The following is a 10,189-nucleotide window of genomic DNA, read 5'->3' as shown; positions in this document are numbered from 1 at the left end:
GACTCAATATATTGATATTAATAGACAGTATGTACACATGGGGGACCACTGCTCGTCCGGGCGCGTGTACAGTGACGCAGTCAGCTCTGCTTCCGAGAGAGGAGTACTCCGATGCCTAACGGCATAGAGCAGTGTAAACAGTTTCCTTTCTTTTCTTGGCTTGGTTTCATATTTGGAGAGGAAAAAACACATACAAATAAACATTCCATTAGATTTAAAGCAGTTTTGCTGTTTCTTCCTTTTCATAGAAAATGAAGAATGGACCTTTTTTTGTCATAAATAATCATTTTAAAAAATTAAATACATTCACTATAATATTAACGATAAAGTAAAAAAACAGAAAAAACAATGATATTTACAGGTAGTGGAAAGTGTTTTTTTCTCCTAGATACAGCTCTGATGGTTGAAGATTTCAGTGCGATTTACTCTTTTCTACAAGGTAATGGTATTGCACAAAGACACCCTCTATCTCCTGTGTCTCTTTGGGTGTTGTGTGTGTGACTTGTTGGGGTTTGAACCAGCATGGCTAGCTGGTCCAATGTTGAGATGTGTAGGCCAGCCGAAAGGGCCCAGGCTTGCTGGGAGGAAATGGCAAAATGCTGTGATTCTGCAGGTGGTTTCTAAACTCCACACAAAGAGTTGAAAAAAAAAAAGACAATTGGTTTCAGTCTCAGTTTGACGCCCGGCGTTCCGAACGGCTCAGTTAGTCTGCTTCAGGAGCTCTGTCCATCTCTTCTCAAAGAACTTCCTCATGTTGTGTCCCGCACGGCCAATGTCTGAGTTGTCTTCGTTGAACTTCTCACAGTTGTCAAACACCAGGTTGACGTCAATGATGAACGTCTCGAGGTTCTGGTACCTGAAGTTTAAGACAGGAGTAAATGAGTGGGTGGTAGCTGAGTTAGTGTGTTTAAATGAAGGTGAGGTGGGTGAAACTCACTGGCTGCTAACAAGCTTCTCACGGATGGTAGAGAAGTCCATGGGTTTCTTGATGACTTTGCGATACCCGGGGACCGATTTGAGGTTGACTGGTGTGAGGAAGGGCCAGGCATCCTGGTGACGCTCTAGTTCAGCCAAGAGAATCCTTAATTGAGAGGCGAAAATGTCAGAAAAGCAGTCATGATGAGCATCAAACATCTCAGTATAAGAACGGTGAAGTAGGATGGGTTTTTGCTGGCTAATAAACACATATCTGAAAATCTAAATATAAATATCAGGCAGCAAAAATCCATTAATAACATGTTGTACCCATGATAGCGGAAATGAACTTAAATCAGTGGCAAACATGTTTTACATTTTCTCTATGATGTGGCTTAAAATGTCTGAAAGCTAAACATGGAAACGATTGCCAATATAACAGAATATATGTGTCCAATTACTAGTCCCTAACAACTAACAAATAATGAACAGCAGCCTGAACACAAGTATCTTTTCTGCAGTGACAGTTTGAAGTACCTGCAGAGGCCCAGGTCACGGTTGTTGTCCCTGGCTGTCTTGGCTCTCTTCACGCAGGCTGGGCTCTCGGGTTTGGTGATAGGAGGTGCGGGTGGGCTTTTCTTGGCCTGTGTTGAGGCTGCGGTTGCCTTCTTTGGGCTGCTGTTGCTGGTGTTGCTGCTACTGCTGCCGCTGACCACCTCTTCTTTCTCGCACAGCTCTGCTTGCTTTTTGTTCTTCTTGGCCGTCTCTGCAGACTTCTTGCTCCCTCCGCCTGACTGCACACGATTCTGTGGCTTCTTGCTCTTAGGTGACTGTCCGCTTGCCTTGGGAAAGGAATGCAGAAGATCTTATTGGTTCATCCTACTACTCGACAAGAGGCCTAGAAGTAAGTGGACAGCTGCCAGCTGAAATGAACCATCACAATCTCAACATTGCAGTGATGGTTCAAAGAAAACATCAAAATCTTCCCATTCACCTAAAAGTAGTCAATCAGGTGTTTGAGATTGGAATCTTTAGCTTAGCACTGAGATATGAGGCTAAAAAAGCTTAGAGGTAATAGACTATTATGCATTACTTATTAGCATGTCTAAATTAATACACACTTTCCTTAAACCAAGTTGTCAAGCATTCTCGAACCTAGAGCCATGCTACATTTAATACTTATATTATACAATACTTATATAATACTAAGTGAATAATTCTACCTGCTTTCCAGAGAACACAGTTCCACTGCTCCACAGCTCAATGCTGGGGGGTTTATAGCCTTCTATCTAGCCTGGCAGTGTGGTGCCAATAGGTTTATGTTTATCTGCTCCAGAGTGTTCTATACTATTGGCAGTATTTCTCTTTGTTGAAAGTGGGTGTCCACATACATTTGGACATATAACAAAATGAAACTAGTAATGCATTTTAAAACTAACTGTTGAACATAAAATCATGGCATGTCACACTAACTACTACAATACTTCAGAAATGACAGCCAGAGAAGCAGCAGTTTTGAACAAGGGATACTTATTCTCTGGTGTAAGTGGTGCTCTAAGATCACAGTGTGTGCACAGAGAGTGATGGATGGTGGAGGCGGTTACCTTGGAAATGCAGGCAGGGCAGTACCAGTCTCCCTCAGGGATGGTGCTGATCTTGGGCTTGTGGCAGTAGGTGTGACAGCCCTTATCACAGCCATCACAAAGGAGCAGCAGGTCCTCATTATCTCCCTTACGGCAGATCTGGCAGTACTGCACACACACACACACACACACACATACACACACATTTTAAGTGACATACATCCTTGTATATATTACCCAGACTGCTTTAGATAAAACTAGTCAATCACACTCTTCGCTCTCTCTCTCTCTCTCTCTCACTCTAACACTTCCATCAAAACTGCTGCCGCTGGTAGGCACTCAGCCCTGCAGTTCCACACATATTCACCTCAGAGCTTTCACTACCAAGAGCAGTCATAGCAGCTGCCGGTGTTGGAGACCCAATCAGCAGGAGCTCCGGAGTGTCCAGGATAGGTGTAAAGTGCTCAGAGTGCAGCGAGACACAGACTTACCACTTTCATGATGGATCTTTCCCAGGCAATGGACTTCTGCAGCTGCTGCAGACACATGGCCAGCTGCGAGGAGTTCCTCACCTCGCTCAGAGCCTTCCTCCAAACCTTCATACCAGGAGCAATCTCCTCATCTCCCCTGCATCACACACACAAGGAGAAGGGCCATAAGCAGGTGCATACCTATATATAGGGTTAGAGCCTTAGAGGAATTACCAACAGCACCATATAGACAGAGAGACACACATTCACACAGTGCAGGAAAGACCTGAGGTCATCAGTTTTGGTCCTGGAGGGCTGGAGTTCAGCGTGTTCTGGCGAAGTCTTGGAGTAGCACTGTGATTCGATCACCTAAGCCACATTTGGAAGTGTTCTGGGATGTTTATGGCCACATAACATTTGCAGTGTGAACGCTAAAGTGACCATGTGACCACAGCAGAGATATAGGTAGCTGCTGTGTATAACGTCTTCTTTGTCTTGTCTGTTTGTTTCTATGTTAGCAGTGCATGCATAACCTTCTGAAACAGCTTGTACATGTACACAAACAAGGACAGTAAATGGCTGACATAGTCAGATTGAGACAGATGGAAATGCCAGACGTGAACAGCTCCACGTCTTGAGACTTAAGCCCAGTTCGAACGAGATTAGTTTTACATGGGGGAGTCATGTATTTTTACTATAGGACGTCTGTAAAACTTATTAATGATTAGCATAGGAAGAGAAATCTCTACATAAATGACTGAGATGGGAGTGGCTACTCGATTTACATGCTGCCATCTCCTTCAACAGAAAATTATGATAACCCGTCTTATAACCCAGTGATAATAATAATAATAATGAAGATTTAGTTTGAAAATTAGCCCCAAGGTATATGTGCCATGCACAACAAAACTAAATGCCTAAACTGTCAAGAAAAAAAAAGAATTAATATGAGCTGAGGTTATTTTTATGCCTTATTTTTACAGAAGGTAAAAAGTGCCTGAATCTTTACTGATGTGGAAGCGTGCAGTTCATAAAAATGACTGACATGGCACATTCGGACGGGACGAAATGAACTGAGAAACACTGTAATAATTACATTACCCCACCTCCCCAGTTCTATCTAACATGCATGTAAATCACTAGAACCCACAAATGTAACCGTATGGCAAAAAAAACCTAATATGCCTGATTTTTTCCCTGGTCCCAAGTGTTGTCAGCCAACTACGACATGTTCAGTGTCCCAACTTTGCCTCTAATGCCCATGTGTGAAAGCAATGGTTTGACATGTAATTCTTCAAGGTATCTCTCATGTATCATTAAGTGTAGTCTATCAGAGTTATGTATGTATATATATATATATAAATTGTAGGGGTTGTGTTTTTGGGGTTTATGGGGCTGAAACAATTCAATTGGAAAATGGTTCAAACTTTATCACATTAATTTTAACATATTGTGCCAAAGGCAGACATTGACCGACTTGAATGTTTCCCCTTTTATTGCTTTTAAATAAAATCTCTAATAAGTAAATGCATATTTACAATGCTCATTATAGTGACTGACCTGATTCAACAAAGGACAAGGTAACTGGTGCTAGTGAGCTCACACTTGGGGTGAATATTTTTGCAATCACTTTTTTTTTTTACATTTTAAAAGCTCCCCAGACAAACAATTAGTCACCTTGCATTGTATGTGCAGGGGTCTGACAGGATTCATAGATTGAGATGAGGTGGTACAGTGCAGTGACGTTTGTCCCATTGGATGTGTAGAAAAAGCAGATGAATGATTGGCAAAAAAGAGCAATTGCATTTGGGTGTGCCAAAGGCCACAGTGTGAATGTAGCTGAATTTGCAGATGTATTGATGCGTACGGTCATATGGGTCTACCAGCAGTGGCAGAAAAGTGACAAAAGTGATTTTGCACACATCAAACAGAACATTCACGGCACTGTGCCACCTCTTCTCAATCTGTGAATCCAATCACACACCCGCAGACATTTACAGCCTGATCATCCTTCCATCTACAGGAGCCTGAAGTTACTACCACCTTAAACATGCATGGTGACTCATTTTTGTCCAGGGAGCTTACTTTTACCATTGTATCGTTTCTGTATAGTTTCAAATCATGCATTTGTTTACTGTTATAACCCCCCCAAATTCACGGTTTGAACGGGTCCATTATCCCATGATCTGCTTGCTAACTGTGCTAAAACCTGGCCATCCAGGACCACAACTGATGTCCCATAGGAAAGACAAAAAAAAGTCTTGTTATAAAACAGCACACATACACACACACACACATGATGTGAGAAACACACACACATAATGTGCATATGATAAAATGACAAAATGCTCTGACAGAAGCACTGTAAGAAAACAAAACCCTGTTTTTAAAACACACCATGCACTTATAATACAACAGAGGAGAAAGATCTCCAGCTGAAATACAGGTGGGGAAATAAAAACACATCAAATGCACTGCAAATCAAATCCATGCAGGCAGAAACAGGAAGCACGCAAAAGGTGGGTGGACAAACTTGAAACGGAAACACAGAACGACCCCAAAAACAGTGTGGATCCCGGACCCGGGGTGGACAGGCGGACCAATGGATCAATGCAACGCACGCACGAGCACAGCAGCCCCCAGCCAGCAAAGAGGGGAGAGGGAGGAGGTGAAGGAGGAGGAGGAGGAAGAAGTAGAGAAGGAGAGACGTAGGCTGGCTTGTGTGGATGACCTACCCTTCCCCTCCAGCGCTAGTGGATGGAGCAGGGGCGGGCACAGTGACCGTACCCACATTATCCAGTCTGATCTGGATGGTTGTCCCTAAGGGGCTCCGCAGGTACCTTCTCTCGATGTGCCGCTCCAGCTCAGCCAGGCGTGACACCGCGATGTCCAGCGGGTTGCCCGGCTGCCGGTTCAGGCCTTTCTCCGAGCTGCGCTCCTCCTGGGATTCCGCCCCTGGGCGGGGCTTGGGGAGGGGCTTGTGCTCATAATAGACCAGGTCCTCCCTCTCCGACTGAGGCTCCGGGTGCACCCAGCCCTGCAGGAAGGAAATGTTTGGTGGGGGGGAGGGGGGGGGGTTCATAATGAAAAACATGGAATATCTTGGAGTATCACTTTCATGCACTGAAGGATTTAAATGCAGCAATTCTATTTATTTTTAATTTTTTTAATTCGTTTCATCTTGTCCTCTAAAATCAAGTGCACACACAAACACACATGATCATACACATATGCTCTTTACCTTGACCTGCAGGCTGGCAGAGGTAACTTTGCGCTCAAGTTCTTCAACCTGCTGTAATAAAGCGATGTCTGTCTCCATGGCTTGCTCCTCCACACACCACTCCTGTAGCGTCTCTACAGAAACCTGACCCTCATCCAGGTCTGAAACTTCCATCACCGCCACTACACACAGACAGACAGCAGATAAAGACATGATTTTGCCTGTAGGGATTCCTGCCACTTCATTCTTGGGCTTTCAGTGGTCAAACAAACATTTTCCTGAGCAAAGATTAAGCTTAGTTCTGGACTCCATCTTTCTTTCAATGGAGAATCTCTACTTAGAATGTTGTGCAGTCAGCACTGTCTGTGATCTCTGTCCCTCCGTGTTTAGATGAGGAATAAAGTGATAATAAACTTCTCACCTTCTCGGTTCTTGTTGCAGGTCTGTGCGATGAGATCCATGGATTTCTGGATCTGCTTGTGTAGTGATCTTTCTCTGATGCCTCTGCTGTGGAGAGTCTTCACCAGGGACTGCAACTCCTCCACATCTGCCACCTTCCACCAGCCCATAAGCATGTCTGCAACAAGATCAGATACAGTCAGTAATGGACATTGAACCTATTTTGTCAGCACTATGCTTGAACAACGTTACATTATATGAATATGTATCATTTTGTATTTTTTTTTGTTTAAAGAACTTAGAACAATAAGAGAAGGAAGGACACTGTTCTGTGTCAGCGTGTCTTACCTTCCGGTATAGGATGTGGCTGTGGGTGGTCATGGTTGCGTGGCATGTCGATAGCAGGTGAGGGAGCTGAGGGTGGTTTGTCGCCAGGGGGTGCAGGAGAGCCGCTCTTGCTGGTGGAGACGCTGGGGGCTAACAGGGGGCTGGCGCTGCCCTCGGTGAGTGGGTAGAGAGGCAGAGGACTGCTACATACGGGTAGGTTGGGGCTAATCACTCCGCCAGACCAGCCACACAGAGGCAGAGCCATTAAAGCACCGACAGGCTTGACCTACAAATAAACAGTGACAAAAATGATAATAGCAGCATAATTAAGTACTTACACCATATGAACAAAATTACTGGGACACTTTACACCTTACACATTACACCTACAGGAGCTTTTATGAAATCCGTAGCTTTTCTTTAAGAAGAAACACAAAGAAACACAACACAAGTCCATACACAATCTGTTACTGACTCTGAGTGAGTGGCTGGTCACTTACCTGCAAAGGAGACATGGTGTGGTTTCCAAGTCCATCATGTGCAGTGTTGAGGGCGATAGGGGAGGCAGAGGGAGGATGAAGGTGATGGTGAGGGGAGGAGGGAGGTGCAGGGCTCCTGGCCCTGACGTGGGGGGCACTGTTGGGCTGCGGGGAGGCCTGTGGAGGTGTTGGCGGCTGTGTGAGAGAGGAGTCATCGCAGGGTGAGCGGGGCAAGAGGCTAAACCAGTGCCCGCTGCGCTCTGTTAGCACACGCAGGAGCTGGTCGTTACCCAAAAGCTGGGCCTGCTGCTGCTGGAGGGACAGTGGGACCCCAAACTGTGGAGGAGGAGGAACCTCAAACTGAGGAACGGAGGCTATGGGGTCCGCTGGAGTGCTGCACAGTGCCGTCAGCTTGGAGGTAGAGTGAGTTGGAGACGTTGCTGATGCTGGCAGCGGAGAGACAGTTTCTGGGCAGCCGTTGGGGGTGTGGCAGAGTGCTGTGACCTCAATGGGTGTGCTTGAGAGCTCTTTTAGAGGAGGGCTCTGGGAAGAGGTGGGCTCTGGCTGTTCCACTTCTTTCTCCTGGAGCTTCTTTGGTGGGGAGGCGCATGCGTCTCCCTGTCTGCACCGCTCCTGATTGGCATCCATGGGCAACTTCTCGTCCTCCTGCTTCACGCCCACTACATGCTCCTCTTCTTGCTTCACCTGGCTCTGCACCTCTGGCTGCTGCAGCTCCTCCTGTGGCTCCTCCTTAATCTGCACTGCCTCAAAGTTCTGGAGCCTCTCTCGTTCCTTCTCCAGCTCTTCAAGACCTAAAGGAAGCAACAAGCAGTAGTTGTATGTGAACGTTTTTGCATCTTCAGTATGGTACTGGAGCTGTAAGGCTAACAGGTCATGAGAGCTTGAACTACACCAGTTTTAACTACACTGTGTAAACTGCCTGTCTCAATACAAAACACTTAAAGGAATACTTTGGCTGAAAGTCACATTTGTACCATTTTTAACTCATCCAAGCTGTAGTTGATGTGACAAGACATGGTTGGCATCCACATTTGTCTTCTTCAGTTTTTAACCTGAGCTGTGAGGCTAATGTTGCTACCAAACACCAAAAGTCAATAGTCACCCAAATTTGTAAATACACGCTTAAAATTTCTCACTACCAGCTAAAGCCGCATCAGGATCTTTGGTTATGGTTGCGCAGACTTGAACATGTGGTTTAGGGCTTAGGGTTTAGGGACTGTAAATTATAATAATGCACAAAACCTTACCACAGAGGTGGGCAGTATTTTATAGAGAGTGTAATTTGTCCTGTTTAGTATCAGTATCTGTAATTATAAAGAATCGAATACTACAAATTTACTAATTGATTCTGTCTACATGTAAAATATCATGAATCGTGTATTTTCAAAATGTCTTTTAAGTTTTACCATATCATACCATAAAATGTCAACATTTTTACCATATTGTCCACCCCTACATCACCATGTTTCTGAACCCTTGAAGAAGGGGTTACAACTATTTTACAACAACTGTTGTGCTGAATCCTGACTTCTTCCCACAGCGTTCGACTCCCCTTCATGTTCCTGTATACCACAAACTAAACTTTCACTATTAGATCATTTGTTTGGCTTTAGGTGGTGTTCTGGTGTTTGTTGGTAAATGTCCTGCACAAATGACATAAATCACACTGACAAGTTGGCACAATCTTAATGAAGACCTGGATGTGGTTTACGCAGGTTGAGAGGACTGTGTGGACATGGATTTAAGGAAAGTCTGTGTTTGCATGCTTTATTAGCCTTGTAGCTCCAGTGCACGACTACCTAAGCAAAATGTGGACATCAGACATGTCTTAACTGATCAACTACATCTAGAGTAAGTGGTAAGCTGTGTTCTTTGACAAACCATTGCTTTCACACATGGGCATTAGAGGCAAAGGTGGGACACTGAACATGTCGTAGCTAGCTGGGACCAGGGAAAAATCAGGCCTATTTATTTTTTCTAAGGCTCTATGGTTACATTTGTGGGTTCTAGTAATTTACATGCATGTGTGAGTGTATGCATGTTTACCTTCTCCACTCTCCATTCCCTCAATGAAGACCCCTCCACACTGAGGAAGTACCCAATAGCGGCGGCGGTAGCGGTCCTGACCATATGCCATCGAGCGCAGTGCGTGAGACGATTCAAAAAGCTTCCGTCTGATCAGATTCAGCTGCTATATTCCCACAAACACAGAGAAACACATGCATGAAATTTAGGTGTGTGTGTTTGTGCATGGCTGTGCGTGTACGCAGGTGTGCTTGTCTGACAGTGTTTGACAATGCAGGGCTATTTACCTTTGATAATTTCTCAATCTGTTTCTCCAGCTCCTCTATACTGGTGGCTTGATCTCCATCATCCTAAATAAAACGTACACATTCACACACACACACACACACACACACAAAATCAATCAACGTGTGATCACAGGACAGCCTGATTGCACTTACATCTCCTTATATTCTCTAGTTAGCTTACCTCATCACATGTCTCTACTCTCCTCCCTTTCTTCACTTCTTCTTCCTCATCATCATCGTCCTCGTCTCCTGCCTCATCACTGTCGTCATCATCATCCTCATCATCATCACTGTCGCCGGCTTTCCTCTTGCGCTTGTGCGCGGAGCTAGGCGTGCCTGTGGCCTGAACCTCCTCCCCTCCAGCAATGGCATCACGTTTCCCTGTGCGCTTTGCATGGATGGTCTTCAGTCTGTACGTGAAGTAACAACAGTTCAGAATCCTACACTGTCCAGAAAGGGTGTT

At 44.9% G+C, this 10,189-nt stretch overlaps 1 protein-coding gene across 19 annotated transcripts in view; it reads right to left on the bottom strand.

Annotated features, from left to right (window-relative positions):
* Positions 1-10,189, bottom strand: part of baz2ba (bromodomain adjacent to zinc finger domain, 2Ba) — a 125,251-nt gene that overhangs the window by 720 nt on the left and 114,342 nt on the right. For 15 of the 19 annotated variants that reach the window (XM_072683644.1, XM_072683643.1, XM_072683636.1 and 12 more), the window contains 13 exons: positions 9,908-10,136; positions 9,727-9,789; positions 9,461-9,605; positions 7,415-8,205; positions 6,936-7,200; positions 6,610-6,765; positions 6,210-6,370; positions 5,704-6,005; positions 2,990-3,125; positions 2,520-2,666; positions 1,453-1,757; positions 938-1,081; positions 1-856 (listed from right to left, as the gene is read on the bottom strand). The exon at positions 1-856 is cut by the window's left edge and continues 720 nt beyond it. In XM_072683644.1, the coding sequence (XP_072539745.1) occupies positions 700-856; positions 938-1,081; positions 1,453-1,757; positions 2,520-2,666; positions 2,990-3,125; positions 5,704-6,005; positions 6,210-6,370; positions 6,610-6,765; positions 6,936-7,200; positions 7,415-8,205; positions 9,461-9,605; positions 9,727-9,789; positions 9,908-10,136 (3,001 nt within the window). In that variant the 3' untranslated portion in view covers positions 1-699. The remainder of the gene's footprint in view (positions 857-937; positions 1,082-1,452; positions 1,758-2,519; positions 2,667-2,989; positions 3,126-5,703; positions 6,006-6,209; positions 6,371-6,609; positions 6,766-6,935; positions 7,201-7,414; positions 8,206-9,460; positions 9,606-9,726; positions 9,790-9,907; positions 10,137-10,189) is intronic. The other 4 variants (XM_072683648.1, XM_072683653.1, XM_072683654.1 and 1 more) reach the window with 1 other exon arrangement.

The sequence above is a fragment of the Salminus brasiliensis genome, chromosome 7 (genome assembly GCF_030463535.1).
Source record: "Salminus brasiliensis chromosome 7, fSalBra1.hap2, whole genome shotgun sequence".
Classification (NCBI taxonomy): domain Eukaryota; kingdom Metazoa; phylum Chordata; class Actinopteri; order Characiformes; family Bryconidae; genus Salminus; species Salminus brasiliensis.
This window is presented reverse-complemented; position numbering and strand designations above follow the sequence as displayed.